The sequence below is a fragment of the Carassius carassius genome, chromosome 50, assembly GCF_963082965.1.
Source record: "Carassius carassius chromosome 50, fCarCar2.1, whole genome shotgun sequence".
Taxonomy (NCBI): domain Eukaryota; kingdom Metazoa; phylum Chordata; class Actinopteri; order Cypriniformes; family Cyprinidae; genus Carassius; species Carassius carassius.
The window spans coordinates 19,881,049-19,896,589 of record NC_081804.1 but is presented as its reverse complement, the minus strand read 5'-3'; the positions used below and the strand labels follow the sequence as shown (position 1 = coordinate 19,896,589).

At 38.0% G+C, this 15,541-nt stretch overlaps 2 protein-coding genes across 4 annotated transcripts; one reads left to right on the top strand and one right to left on the bottom strand.

Moving 5' to 3' along the window:
• Positions 1-596: 596 nt before the first annotated feature.
• On the bottom strand, positions 597-5,392 carry psma1 (proteasome 20S subunit alpha 1). Its single transcript, XM_059545757.1, has 10 exons — positions 5,282-5,392; positions 4,028-4,072; positions 3,841-3,942; positions 3,578-3,681; positions 3,239-3,327; positions 3,058-3,128; positions 2,839-2,968; positions 1,080-1,159; positions 896-1,000; positions 597-821 (listed from the first exon to the last, which is right to left on the bottom strand). The coding sequence occupies exons 1-10, from the start codon at positions 5,282-5,284 to the stop codon at positions 762-764; spliced, it is 789 nt and encodes a 262-aa protein (XP_059401740.1). The 5' UTR covers positions 5,285-5,392; the 3' UTR covers positions 597-761.
• A 7,490-nt stretch (positions 5,393-12,882) lies between these two features.
• Positions 12,883-15,271, top strand: LOC132133398 (calcitonin gene-related peptide-like). 3 transcript variants are annotated; one of them, XM_059546195.1, is made up of 4 exons: positions 12,883-13,216; positions 13,480-13,571; positions 13,679-13,810; positions 15,106-15,271. In XM_059546195.1, exons 2-4 carry the CDS (start codon positions 13,486-13,488, stop codon positions 15,257-15,259), a joined length of 372 nt encoding a protein of 123 aa, XP_059402178.1. In that variant the 5' UTR covers positions 12,883-13,216; positions 13,480-13,485; the 3' UTR covers positions 15,260-15,271. The 3 variants fall into 3 exon arrangements, with proteins under 3 accessions (XP_059402178.1, XP_059402176.1, XP_059402177.1); XM_059546193.1 differs by lacking the exon at positions 15,106-15,271 and adding an exon at positions 14,306-15,097 and having other exon boundaries at positions 13,120-13,216; XM_059546194.1 differs by lacking the exon at positions 15,106-15,271 and adding an exon at positions 14,306-15,097 and having other exon boundaries at positions 13,145-13,211.
• The last annotated feature ends 270 nt before the right edge of the window (positions 15,272-15,541 follow it).

Below are 15,541 nucleotides of genomic sequence, written 5' to 3'. Positions count from 1 at the left end.
ATTCAACAATTAGTCCCCTCTGTGTCTCTCCGCATCACCGTAGCGCCATTTTGGAGAACATCCTCTGAACGCAAGCAGCTAATGCTATTCTGTGTCAGTCGCACCACAAGGATACGGTTTCTGCTTGTATTTACTTTTATTTTGAATGAAAACAGCATGTCCTTGTTGCGCGGCTGACACAGAAATGCATTCAGCTCCGGTGATGGGGAGAGACACATTGTTAATGGACACGAATTGCTAAATAAAGTCGTTATTTCTGTTTTCTTCAAGTACAAAAAAACAGTTTTGTCTTTTCTAGATTAAGAAAAGATATTAAGTGCTATTAAAAGATAAAATTCTACTTATTTCTTATTTTTATAATTTCTTTCTAATTTCTAATTTGCACTAAGGGCAAAGATGGGCTTACATCATGAACGTGAAACATGTCGAATGAAGCATTTTCTGGCAAAGGAACAGACATTATCTTCAAATACACAATGGTAATGTCAGTCTGACTGAAAGTGCATTGAATGGCAATCAGGATTTTGAGTGTAATTATTAAATAATCTGTTGTAGTCTCAATGGACCTCCACAGTGAAAGCACAAAAACACTCAGAAAGAATCAAAAACGGTTTTATTACTCTTAAACTCACAGACAGAAAATGAAGGTTTCAGTGTGCAATGTATAATGTGTGAGGAGTTTAAATGTTACTTTTTTATTTTTATCTCAGTGAGCTCCAGAAGCTCCAGTCAACTTTAAGTGACACAGACAGAAGTACATGTTAGGTCTCCATGGGTTCATCAGGTACAGCTGGAGCCGCTTCATCTGCTGGCTGGGCCACCTGCGGTCCACAAACACCATCAGATCAAGATCACACATCCTCAAACACCTGCAAACAAACGTAATAATCCTTACCCTTCTTTGGGGTCTCTCCTCCAGACCCTCCAGGAATGGTCCCACATCATCATCGTCATAGATGGTGAACTCCATTTCCTTTCCCACAATCCCAATGGACACATTCTAGAGGAAACCAGACTTTAGTCACGTGTGGTAACAGTGGTAATGAGCGTGAGTGCAGCGACAGGATGAAATATCAAACCTTTGTGGTCAGATCCTGTTCAGCGGGGAGAGTCTCGCGCAGCGCACGCAGCCCATGCTGCACCAGCTCATTCAGATTACCTGCACACAAGACCACATTCATCTGCACCATGACCCTCTGAACTCACCGAGGACAAGATTATATATGCAAGAGTACGCTTCATTGTTTTGAGTGTATTGAACAGAAATTGCACTGATTTGCTGTGTACTTAAAATCTTAAAAAGTTATCATATAAGATAATACAGTAGGTAACACTTTATTTTAAGGTGTCGTTGTTAAACGTTACGAGTACTTACTATAAGAATTATGCATAATTACATGCAAGTAACCCTAAAACAAACCCTAACCCTTAGACTAACCAAACAGTAAGTACAAGTAGTTAATTAATATTACTCCGTACTTAAAACTATAATTACACTGTAAAAAGAACACCTTAAAATAAAGTGTAACCATATAATATTAATGAAATATAAGGCCACTTAAGTGTACTTAAAGAGAGACACTTTCAGGCCCCAGTTTATATTATTGTAATTATAGAGGTAACTATAAAAATTAATTATATGCTGAGAACTTTATAATACGTACAATGTAAACGCATGCATCTACACAATAACTGCACTAAGTCATGACTGTTTCTAAACACACTGAAGTACTTAAAGTTTTACTTTAAAGGGGTGGTTCGGGATTTTTGACATTGGACCTCATTTTTAAGTCAGCCTGGTTGTTATTCATCAGTGGAGACATTTTTTTTTTTAAATTATCCAGTCTTTATATTTGGATAGATAGCCGATGCTAGGCTAGCGCGAGTCAATGGGTATATGTTAGCCAGCCATTAAAAACCGTTTTACCCGCTCCACAGTGCACCAAACGCAAATCAATTATAACACTAGACTATCGATGCAAATGTCCGTTGAGAGAATAATGTTAGAAATCAAACTTACCTTTCATCACATTGCATTAGTTATAATTTGTTCCCTGTAATCATAAGCCTTGTTGACAGCAGCAGCGGAGTGATATTGATTACCTAGGCAACAGAGTGAGCCGGTCCACACATGACGCAAGTGTATTTACCTGCCGCTGGCACACTGATTATCACCAGAGCCCGTCTACGTCCTATTAGACATTCTCTGTTATCACTAACATCACATAAGCAGAGCAAAGTAAAATTCCACAGCGGCTGAGAAACTAGTTCCTTTAGGATCATTGAGATGAAAGGTAAGTTTGATTTCTAACATTATTCTATCAACAGACATTTGCATCGATAGTCTAGTGTTATAATTGATTTGCGTTTGGTGCACTGTGGAGTGGGTAAAACGGTTTTTAATGGCTGGCTAACATATACCCATTGACTCGCGCTAGCCTAGCATCGGCCAACTATCCAAATATAAGGACTGGATAATTTTTTTAAAAAAATGTCTCCACTGATGAATAACAACCAGGCTGACCTAAAAACGAGGTCCGATGTCAAAAATCCCGAACCACCCCTTTAAAACACATTTCAAATCATTATGTTTTATCCTTATTTTGATGTGTTAACGTACTAAAGCTAATGTAAAGATTATATTTAAATAAAAGAATAAGAATATATAATTATGATATATATAATGAAAGAACATATTCTCATTTAAGTGTCTATAAAACATTACATTCTACAATTTTTATAAATATAGTATATTAGTATAGTATATTATTTTAAAGTATTATTTTTAATGTGCCATCTTGGCGTTTATGTGATGTAAAGTGTATCTTAATAACATACAGTCCAGGAACGCCTCCATGTGTCTCTCCAGGTACGTGCGGGCCGACTGCGAGCGAGCGCCGATCGACATGGCTTTACAGTCAAAGTAATTGGCTGAGGGGCACGTCTGGAAGATGTGCGGTCCCATGTCCTGAAATACACAAACACAGCAAGAATTCATCATTGAACATGACGCTGCTTCACCTGAACACGTCTGCCTCACTCGACCTCTGTACTCACATCATATCCTGCGATCAGCAGCCCCACTCCATACGGCCGTCTGCCGTACCGCTGCGTGGGAATCTGAGTCTCTGTGGGAACAGCGTTCAAGAAATATAGCCACTAGTCTGAAGATACTTCAACTGAACAGTAAATGCAGTGACGAGATACAGCTCTCCAGAGCGGCAAGCTAAAAGGATACTGCTTCCAATGAGCGAGACCAGTCTAGACACAGGAAGAGGTCTATCGAAGACGAACCTGGAGTCTAGACACTCCTGCCGCATGAAGTTGCTTTTCAGAAAGAGAGAGACAGTGAGATACTGATGACAGGAGACGTCGATGGAAGAGCACAAGAGACATTCAAGATCAGAATTTAACAACGAGGCTGTGAGGGACACACTTTTTGTCAGTGCAATCCATTATAGGAATGCACTTCAGTCCTCAAAACCTAGTTTTCATTAAATAAGCCGCTAGCCAAAGATCTGTAGTGCCTGATCGTTACAGATCTCTACAGATGTTGAAATGATGGCTTCCCGCTTACCAGAGGAGTCTGGCATCTGCCGTCAGTCCTGCGATTGAAATGCCCACGTGACTGTCCACATGCAGGATCTTCTTCTGATGGGCGGCCAGTTCAGACTGAGCTCTCTACAAACAAACACATTCAACAGGGTTTTCTGAAGGTGTTACTGGTGCTTGGGCTTTGAGATGTGCTTGTTAAGATTGCTAAAGCTCTTCTCAACCAGACACACGGTTCGAGGGATCAATGATGAGGTGTAACAGAGTGTAGTATACTTGTGGGAGTACCTTGAGGGCCACGAGAACAGCGTGAGAGCGTGATTTGAGGCCGACGGTGGCTGAACCCTGCTTTACTGCCTCCATCGCATACTCGATCTGATGAATGCGACCCTGAACACAAACCCCACAGATAAACAACACAACACACGCCGACTTCACAAGCGTGAGCTAGACAATTAAAGAATGATGAAATTACCTGCGGACTCCACACGGTCACATCATTGTCATACTGGTTCCGAAACTGAAAAATAAGTATATAAAAATGAGCATAATGATTGAAATGGTGTAACAACATCAGGTAGATCGACACTCTTATTAACTCTTACTATCCAGATATGCTCAGACTGTCCTTGAGAAAAAGAAGTGCGCTTCAGTGTACTCAATGTGTACTTAAAATCTTAAAAGTAGATTTAAAAAAAAAAACACAGTACTTACAGATAATATATTATTGAAATAAAGGGCCACTTAAGTGTTAACACACTTATCTACAATTGTAAAAAAAAAAAAGAGCACTTTGTCTTAAAGTCCATTTTAAATTTTTGTTTTAATATCAATATTCTTTTGTCATGGTTTAAATGATATTCATTTTATGTGCCGACTAACATATACAATTTTTAATTTCATCGTTTTATTCAAAATTACGAAAATTAATTATTAAAAACATGTCATTTTAAACACGAAATAAGGTATACACAAATTAAATTGAAATATATTTTAGTGCATCATAACGACTTTTTAAAGTATGTTAAAGTGAAACATTTAAGTTTAATAAAAAAAAAATAAAAAAATAAAAAATAATAATATATATATATATATATATATATATATATATATATATATATATATATATATATATAAAATATTCTGGGCACAATTGTTATTACTGTAATGCGCAAACTCTACTGAAAACGTTATCCAGTCCATCCGTTCCGGACAACATGAAACCGATTATTTTTTTTTATTTTTTTTTGCACAGTTATTGAATACGGGCCAGATATTTCTCGAGAGTTTTCTGCGATCGATGTTGTGAGTTTAAGAACACACAGATATATCTTTGGGTTAAAATGGTCTTTCTGATCGTCGTGCAGCTTCTGTTGGCGGAGAACGAAATCGAAAGCTGCGGCCTCATTCAAGAGCCACACACAGAATCATCTTAATCGCCTGAAAAAATAAATAACTACCATTATTTTCTAGAAAAAGACAAGTAAATTTACAAACACCAGTATATAAACCGCAGAGACTGATATTTATTGTTCACGGTGAGAGTTTCTGTATCATGCTGCGAGCATTCCGCTTACTCACGCTCATCATTACCTCGCATACACTCATAACGCCCTACACATCTCCAAACGCACACTGCATAAACTCTACTTCTAATAAAAGGGATCAAATATACAATCCAACAGAAGACTGTACGCTAGTTAGAACGGTATATATGATAATTTCTCACCATATTTGCTATAAACCAGGCGACTATCCACTGAGCGCGCGATGATTCAGCTCGATTTGTTTTCCTCGTTCAAAAAGTGGCGGAAGTGAACTAATCGAGCACAGAGTTCTTTATCGCTGCAGCGCCATCCACTGTCAACAAAAGAGGAAAAAACTTAGCTTGCATGAACTTCTTCTTCTTCTTCTTTTGGTTTTATGGCGGGTTGCGAACCAACTTCAAAGGTGCATACCGCCACCTACTGTGATGGAGTGTGAAAAGAATGAACTAATTTCTATATCCTATAATATAACCCACACTTCTTGATGAATTTTATGACTACATTTATCGGTTTCCTTGAATTTGAACTATCATTTAATATATTAGTTATATTGAATTCCCGGCAACCTACTGCTTGAAGATCTTCCTTAAGAATCCTCCTTTCTTCTTCATATGCTTTACATTCCTTAAAAACATGTTCTACCGTCTCATCTACCAAACAAACCTCACATAAACCTGTGTTGTGCTTCCCTATAATGTGTAAAGTGTAATTTAAATTAGAATGTCCTGTTCGTAAATGTGTACAAATAATTTGTTCTCTTCTACTTAAATTGAGACTTATTTTGCTTTTCTTTACCGTTTTTTGAATCCTATAAAAATACCGCCCCTTATGACATGTATCCCAATCTGTCTGCCATTTTTTATTGCACGCTTCTAAAATTAACTGTTTACCTTCTGATCTACTGAGTGATATGTTTATATTTGGTTCTTCCATTTTTAATGATTCTTTTGCTACTTTGTCTGCTTCCTCATTCCCTTGAATTCCCACGTGTGCTGGTACCCACATAAATCGAATTATAATTCTCATTTGTTTTAAACTGTACAACCTGATCATGATTTCTAATAAAATGTCAGTTCTATTTGTTTCGAAGGATTGTAGACTGTTAAGAACAGCCATTGAATCAGTACATATTATTACTTTATCAGGTCTAACTTCATAGACCCACTCATGCCATTAAAATCATTATCATCTCACCCGTATATATTGATGTACCATTTGTTATTCTTCCAGCCTTTTTCACCTCAAACTCTGTAACATAGAAGGCAGCTCCTGTCCTGCCATTATCTACATTCTTTGATCCGTCTGTGTATATTTGAAGAAATGAATAATGTGTGTCTTTGATATATTCACTTACATATGTAATTAAACTAACAGCTTCACTCATTTCCCTTCTATTCTCGTGTAATTGTGTATCTATTTCAGGTTGTGCTATTAGCCAAGGTGGAATTGGGGACATTATCACTACTGGAGCAAACGATATCAATTCTAAACCACCTTCATTAACCCACCCCTTTATTTTCCAAGCAAATCTTTTACCGGTTACATTTAAAATTTCCCAGCAGTCATTCAGGACTTCCCTTACAGGATGATTATCCCTTTGTCCCTGAAGATTTATCCAGTATGCCATAGCTAATTTCTGTCTTCTTATATATAATGGCATTTGTGATGTTTCTACTTGCAATACTGCAATTGGCGTGGTTTTAACTGCTCCTATAATAAGTCTTAATGCCTTAGCTTGCATGACACCTAGTTTCTTTAGCAAGGTTGATGATGCTGACTCATAAACAATGCATCCATAATCTAGTGTTGATCGCATAAGACCAACATAAATGCCCTTTAATGACTGTTTGTCAGCCCCCCAGTCTTGTCCTGCTACTGCCCTCATTAGGTTTAAAACTTTAGCACATTTCTTTAATATATAATCTATTTGATCCTTCCAGGTTAATTTATCATCAAACCACAATCCTAGATACTTAAATTTTGACACCTTCTCTAAAGAAGCCCCATATAATTTTAACCTTTTCTCCCCTTTAATTATCTTCCTAGTAAATATCTGATAACACGTTTTAGATATTGAAAATTTGAATCCCCATTCGACTGACCACTTTTCAACTATTTCTATGGCTTCCTGAATTTTATCTGTATTAAAAGATATATTCCTTCCTCTTTTCCACATGATTCCATCATCTGCATATAATCCAGTGCTAATTCCTGGTGCCACATTTCCAAAAATATCATTTATCATAATATTAAATAATATAGGACTAATTACACTTCCCCGAGGTGTTCCATTTTCCACACTTTTGATCTGAGATACTTCACCACCGACTTGAACTTGAATTGTTCTGTCAAATAAAAAACTTAAAACCCAATTAAACATTCTTCCTTCTATTCCAATTCTCTTCATTTTAATAAGTAACCCCTCTTTCCATAACATGTCATATGCCTTTTCCATATCAAAGTAAACTGCCACTAATCCCTCTTTAACTGCTATAGCTTTTTTTATATCCGTTTCCAGCTTTACCAAAGCATCTAATGTTGATCGACCTTTCCTAAAACCTTATTGATTAGGTGCCAATACTCCCTTACTCTCAAGTATATAATTTAATCTATTTACAATCATTTTTTCCATTAATTTACATAGATTTGATGTAAGTGCAATTGGCCTGTAATTCCCTGCTATCGATGCATCTTTACCTGGTTTAGCTATAGGAATTATTATTGCATGTTTCCATGACTTCGGCACTCTTCCTTCTACCCATATCTTATTATATAAATCCAATAATACTTTAAGTATTTTATCATTTGCATGTTTAATCATAATATAATAAATTCTATCTTGTCCAGGTGCTGATTGTTTTATTTTGTGTACTACTCTTTTAAGTTCCCATATTTTAAAATCAGTATCCAATGCTGCTTCGCCATCAGGTCGTTTATTATAAAAGTCCTGATGTTGATTTAAAATTTCCTGTCTTTTTATTCTGTAACTTTCATCAAGATTTTCTTTACTATGTGCTTTCTGAAAGGTTTTGACTAATAATTCTGCATTATCCTTTTCTGTAACAGCTGTCCTTCCTTCTCCTGAAAGTACTGGCATATTTCTGGTTTTATATATTCCAATCATTTTCTTTAACATATTCCATACCTCTCCTAAATCAGTTTCCTTCCCTATAGAACTACAATAATCTCTCCAGTATTTCTTTTTTACCTGTTTAATTGTTTTCCTTGCCTTTGCTCTTTCCCTTTGATATTCTATTACTGCTTCTGGTGTCAGTGTCCTTTTCAGCACTTTAAATGCTTTATTTCTGCTTTTAATTGATTTACTACATTCCTCGTTCCACCATGGAACAGCTTTTTTCTTCCCATTTCCTTCAACCTTAGGTATACTTCCTTCTGCTGCTTTGACTAAAATCAAACTTAACTTTTTTGTACCCTTATCAATATCATCCTCTGTACTATAGCTCCTTAGTTCTGACTCACATATTCTATTATACTTTTCCCAGTCCGCTTTCTCAAATTTCCATCTATATTGTTTTATCATCATACTCCTTTGCATTTCCAAACCCACCGTGCAAATTATTGGGAAGTGGTCACTCTCGATTGATGTCTTCTCTAACACCTCCCATTGACATTTTACTGCTATTGATGCTGAAACCATTGTTAAATCTACGCATGATTTTATTTGTTTCCTGATGTCAAACCTCGTCCCACTTCCATCATTTAAACAAACCAACAAATTATCTTCCATATATTCTTCTACCACTGTGCCATTTTTATCTGAGTTTAAACTTCCCCATACCACACTATGTGCATTAAAATCCCCACACCATATCCCTATCCCTTCTTCTTTACTCCAGATGTTATTCAGCTCCACTAAAGCTATTTGTTCACATGGGTTATAATAATTTATTACTGTTACTTTTCCTAATGATGTCCACAATTCCACCTTAATACATTCATATTGTGTTTCTACCTTTACTTCCCTATATGCCACCCCATTTTTAATAAATATAGCACACCCTCCACCTGTTGTTCTTGATCTGTCTTTCCTAATAGATAAGTACCCTGGAATAACGAAGTCTAAGTGCGATTTAAGCCATGTCTCCTGAATGCATATTAAATCAGGAAGGTCTGTCATTTCATGTACAACCTTCTTAAATTCTTGCCCATTCGCAGTCAGACTCCTAGCATTCCATTGTACTATCTTAAATGTCATATATTAAGTCTTTGTCTATCTGGGGTTTCCTGAGAGCTTGCATTATTCTCAGCTTGTCCTAATAGATATTGAATTTTCTCAACTGTTACTTCTGTTATTCCCAGCTGACGAGCTGCTGCAGATATGATGATTTTCAATTTCTCTGTTCGTTTGTTTGTTTGTGCTGTACAGTTGATGACTTCAGCAATAAATGCAATGAAACTTACTTTGCTAATCATAAGCATACTTGCATCAGCATTTGTTTTATACCTTTCTGTACCCTTGTTTGGAGTTTCCTTTGCCTGAGGTATCTCACAACTTCTATTTCCTTGTTCATTTTGAACCTTCTTTACTGCTTGTGCATAGGAAACATTGTGCTCTGATTTGTACTTCATTGCTTCCACAGCTTGTTTTTGCGCTACACATCCTAAATATGCGGCACTGTGTGGACCTCCACAGTTGCAACATTTAGGCTCTACTAGCTCCCCACATTCTCCATAACCATGTTAACTCCTTGTCCTCCTAACTCCTTCATTTTAGTCACCACATCATGTTGTTTTTTGTTCATGCATATCACAATTACCCGATTGTTGGTTAAGTATCTGGCTGATTTAATTTCCCCAATTTTTTTCCTAAGTACCTTTGTTAATCGCATTGGATTACTCATTTCACCCATTGTCTCAAACGTCAAGATAACTTTGTACTCATCCTCTTTCCTCATCGTTTTACTCCTTCCTTCTCCTCCTCCGGCGAACTCCTCAGAATCTGAGCCTCTGTCTTTACGTTTCTGAGACATCTGTTCAGCCTGAGACCACTCACCAATATTCATGCTATTAGACTCATCTTCTTCATCTAAACTAACCCCTTCATTCTCTTCATTCACACCACAGCTGTCGCTTAACCCGCCACGTTGTCTTTCCTTTGCAGCGTGTGCAGAGCTACACTCCGCTCTTCCCGCTCTCGTCGCCATCTCCGGCGCTTGCATGAACTTGTTGGTAGCAACTTACTTGAACCTTATCCCCTGGTTTCACAGACAGGGCTTAAGACTAGTCCTAGACTAAAATGTAAGTCTGAGCTGTTTCCACTGAAATAAACTTGCACTGACTGATCTTAAAAAATATATCAGTGCCTTTTTAGTTTTAAGATGCACATCGGTAATGTTTTTTTCTAAGCATGTTTATAAAAATTACTTAAATGTCCTAATTGATCTATGGCTAATCCTGGGTTAGTCTAAGCCCTGTCTGTGAAACCGGGCCTATATATATTAAAATAGGATGCTCTTTATAATGAATTGTGTGATCTTTTCTTATCAAACTGCATCACGGTGCTAAATTGATTTAGAGTCATAATGAAAGAATACATACACTTCAACAACATGAGTCAAGAAGCACAGACAGATGAAAGATGAAACATAACCTCCCAGCCTTCCCAAAACAGAAACAAAAGGTCCAGGTGGGAGGAGGAGATAAAGGATCCCAGGAGAAGCGAAGGAGTGCTAGGACCTGAGCGTGAGAGAGCCTGGAGGTCAAGAGGCATTTATTTATCATTTGCATAGTTAACACTGGGGAAAACTGGGCATCGAAATGCTTGTGATGAAGCTCAGACATACAGTGACAATAACAGGACATAAACAGACAGACGTATGTGGAGGGCACTGAGACTTTAGGGGTGGTCACACTATACTTTTCGTTCCATTGACTTCCATTCATACGCATGTGAATGCGTCAGACCGGAAACACAAGCTCATGCAAAAAAAAATCGTTTTTTGGCTGCATTCCAAAGTTCAAGTTTGGTGAACTCTGACCTGCGAATTCTACTGTGGGACCAGTAGAAGATCGATACGTCACTGCGTTACCTCTCTGTACGGACATTAAAAAAATAAGGAAACACTAATTTTAGCTGTAGCGCAGCGTCCTATTTTAAATAATACATCTTTAAAAGATTATAAAAATAAAATAAAAAAAGAAGGAATGAAGGAAAAAAGTCAATGGAAACAGGAACAGATGGTACATTTGAACGAGGACACATTTTTATAAATTTCCTAGTGTGTATATATTTATAGAGAGAGAGAGAGAGAGAGAGAGAGAGAGTACAATATAAAAAGACACTTTCGACGCCATAGCAAAAGTACAAGCACTTATTACTCCATGTTGTGATAAATGAGGGGAAACCGTTATATCTTGCTCCCGCACATATTCGCAGCAGCGTCCGAAAAAACTTTGCATGTTCAAAGTCTAGTGTGACCGCCCCTTTTGAGTGACTTCATTACCCATAGGCAGAACAGACACAGACAGAGCATTACACACAAATAAGTGTCAGTAACAGTTACAATAAGGGTAGACAGTGTTAGGAGTTATAAGTCGTCCTGAGGTACTAAAAGATTATTGGGGTGGAGCTGTGTTTAAAATGTCATTGTGGAGTGTCACAGAGCTACATGAAGGAATATTAAAAAGTGTCAGTGCAAGTAAAATAAAAGTAAACTTGTATGTAACAGCATGTATTCTGGTTTTAGATGAAGGATAGCAGGTTGTTAAGCAGTCTGATGGCTTGAAGATAGAAGCTGTTCTTCAGTCTGGTTGTCTGGTTGGAGACCACCATGATAGAGCCAGTGAAGGAGAAGACCAAGGCCGAGCCTGAAGAACAGAGCAAAACTGTGAAGCCGACTGGACTCAGAACTGATTCAAACGATTCAGTCCTATCTGGTGAACTGGTTTGTGAGTGAACTGGACATCACTTCGGACCATTTGTCTGAGGCCCTAGATTACAGGTAATAATGTTTTAAATAATGTTCAGTTTCTCTCACAAACCCATCATTTTACTTCATATCATCAGGAGCCTTGCTTTTTCAGACTCTCAGATGACGATAGCTCTTGATAAACAGGAACTAAAGGCAGGAAATGAAAACCGAAATTAAACTTCAACATAAGTGTCCTAAAAGAAATACAGATACAGCACAGACATGACATAATATATATTTATATTAATTTATTACTAGCATTTATTAATTTAAGTTATTGATACCATTGAACTAATGTTATCGAGTGAGATCTTATTTTTGTAAAGCAATCTGTTTTTACAGCAAAAAATATTTACAAATGCTTTTTCCAGTTGTCCTCATAAACCCACACGCATACATAATGATTGATGCTCAGATTCACACTATTTTATGAATTTCTTTAATATGTCAGATTAAATATACAGTAGGTAACACAGTAAATTAACAGTTAAAATAACCAAAGTTATTAACAATATCATTGATAGTCAATATTGACTAATGTAGTTAACTATGGTTAACAAAAGGAACCTTATTGTAAAGTGTAATCAAAAATGTATGTAACAGATAAGACATAAGACATCTCAAAACAATTCTTAAACTGATTAGTTAAGCTCCTGTAAGATTCACACACAAATCTGAAGTAAAAGCTACAACAGTGTCATAATTCATCATGAAAAGGTGATCTGGTGCAGCGCTGAGAGCTAGTAGTGTTCCTCTCTCACCAGCAGATGGCCTTCATGAGTCGCCACTGATCACAGGGATGCTACATGGATGACAGTAAAGTATTGAGCTCATAGTATTCAGAGCATTTATTCAGTTTAAGCAAAATTAATGACCCAAATGCAGATGCAAGTGCAGATATCGAAGAGCGTGAGTTTACTGAATGGAGCACTTAGTGGCCAAAGGATGACGTCACAGTAAATCTTTAGACATTATCAGTGTGCCAGAGCCATGATTGGCTGACTGGTGCCTGTCTGTCTGATGATTGGCCAGTGGGAGATAATTAAACACCTACACTGATACTACATAACTCCTCATAGTGAATATATAGGGGCTTGACCACTGAAGCTGCACACAGTAGTATCGAGGCGGTCATCGGGTGAAAAAGAGAATCAATATTTTTATCAAGCAGCAAGACGAGGTGAGGTAAGACCTCTAGAAATTTACTTTTTATGAGATATAATTCTTTGTGCTTTTGGACAAGGACATCTTTCCTTCTACTAACTGGTTTAAGGAGTGAATGAGGAACAAGGAGAGGAACCTAGTTGGCAGATATTCATAGCTTCTTGTAGAAGGCATTGAGTTGTGTATGTGGTGCAGCCCACCCTCACAGAATCTGAGAGTAAAATCAGATAGACGGTGAATTTCCAAATCCTCCGTTTTAAAGCATCACTGTATTTTTGTCTCAGGGTACCATGTTTATGTTGAAGATCTCTGCCTTCCTTGTCGCTTACGCCACAGTCATGTGCCAGATGTACAGCTCAAACGCTGCTCCAGCAAGGTAAACTCTCTGTCATTTTTTGTCTGTGACATTAGCTGATGGGTTCTTCAGCTGTATCTCATCAGGTGGCAAACTGTTGCTCTTCTCCGTCACTGTTTGATCTTCAGACCTGGTTCAGAATCTCTGACAGACAGATTTGCGCTCATGGACTACGAAGCACGAAGATTACTGAGTGCTATAGTCAAAAACGTAGTGCAGATGACAGCGGAGGAACTGGAGCAGACGAATGATGACAACAGGTACAACCTCAGCATTCTCTCACAGGTTCTGCTGTATTTTCTTACTGGAGGGTTTTTTTAGTTGAAAGAGTGTTTCTTTTAAACAACCGACTTCTGCTTTCATTCTGCAAGAGGCAGTCAAAGTAGATCCAAATTGCCTGCCACTTCTAGCAGAGTTAGTAAAGTGAGGAATCCACTGAAATTTGTGACAAAGTCTCTCTGCCCGAATGAGGTGTATCTTCTTTTATTTCAGTATAATGCAATAAAACCCTGTCTGCTTGCCGAGGGAATGTCCTAACAGCAGCAGCATGTCAATCTTCCCCTTCACTGGAATGGCTGCATGTTAACCCCAAGAGTTTTGTTCGTTAGTTTTCCTGTCTGAAGACGCACAGCATGTTCTCTCTCTTAACCTGATGCATGCAGTGAAGGGCTGTGTATGAACTCTAACGGGGGTCTGGGTGGGACCCTGCATGTGTGTGATGATACGCCTGTGTGCATGTGTGTTTCTCCCGACAGCCAGGGCAGATTCCTGTCCAAGCGTTGCTCCAATCTCAGCACCTGTGTGCTGGGAAAACTCTCCCAGGAGCTGCACAAATTGCAAACTTTCCCGCAGACGGACGTGGGCGCCGGTACACCCGGCAAGAAACGCAGCCTGCTCGAGGGCAATCAGTTTACAAGCTACGAAGAAACTTTTAACACCATCTAACCCTAACTGTATGCTCTACGGTCCCGTTGCATGTGGATTCTGCCTGCTTGACTGATCGCACACAAACGGCTGGTTGCAGTGCTCCTTTTCTTTCTTTCTTTCTTTCTTTCTTTCTTTCTTTCTTTCTTTTGGCAGAGAAAGGCATGTTAAAAATCTAGATAAAATTTCTTCCGTACAAAAATTCAGGAATAGTTTTCTGTGCATTTTACACATGCCTCTTGAATAACTGAATACATGTATTATAAAAATATTGACAATAATAATAAAAAAAGTGTTTAAGTTCAATAAAGTTATTTTTTTATATCAGGAACTCTTACTTTGTCAAATTATTAGCTACGTTAATTTGAATTCATTTTATATGCATGTTATCATTGAGTGTCTCTACAAATAAACATCCAATACATGAAGATTTCTGCAGGTAAGACGTCTGAAATGACATCTGTGAATGTGAGCAGTTAATAAGACTGATAATGACTTAAATATACACAATCTCTGTTTATATGATATATATATACCTATGAATATAATGCATGAAAGTAATCTAATGACTGCTGTAGATGTATAACAGGAGAGAGTGTTTTCTGAAGTCTGGTCTCGCTCTGTGTTGAAGCAAGCAGAAGCGCGCGTGTAACACAGCCACGTGTGTCACTCACCGTCTGGCGGACTTCCTGAGCCGCTCCGGTGGGATGGGCAACAGCAACTTCGTCCCGACTAACGTGGGCTCCCAAGCATTCGGCCGTCGGAGGAGAAACTGGCGGATGTGAGCGGCTCCAGTCATGGGGGGTATGACAACACTTCTGAGAGTATTTTCTGTTTCTCTTGTGGGAATGAGTCCCTGATAGTTTTGATTTGATTTGATTCATTATTGTTGTTGTCTTCTGTTTCAGCTGTGAACTCGGGGCCAAATCATTTTCAATCGGAGAGAACAGAACAACTACAGCTACAGAAATCGTCTCACTTTCCAAGCAGAAACAGCGGTATTCTCGGCAATGGCCTCTCTCAACAAGGCGGAATTTTAAAAATGCACTTAAGCACTTGTGTTATTA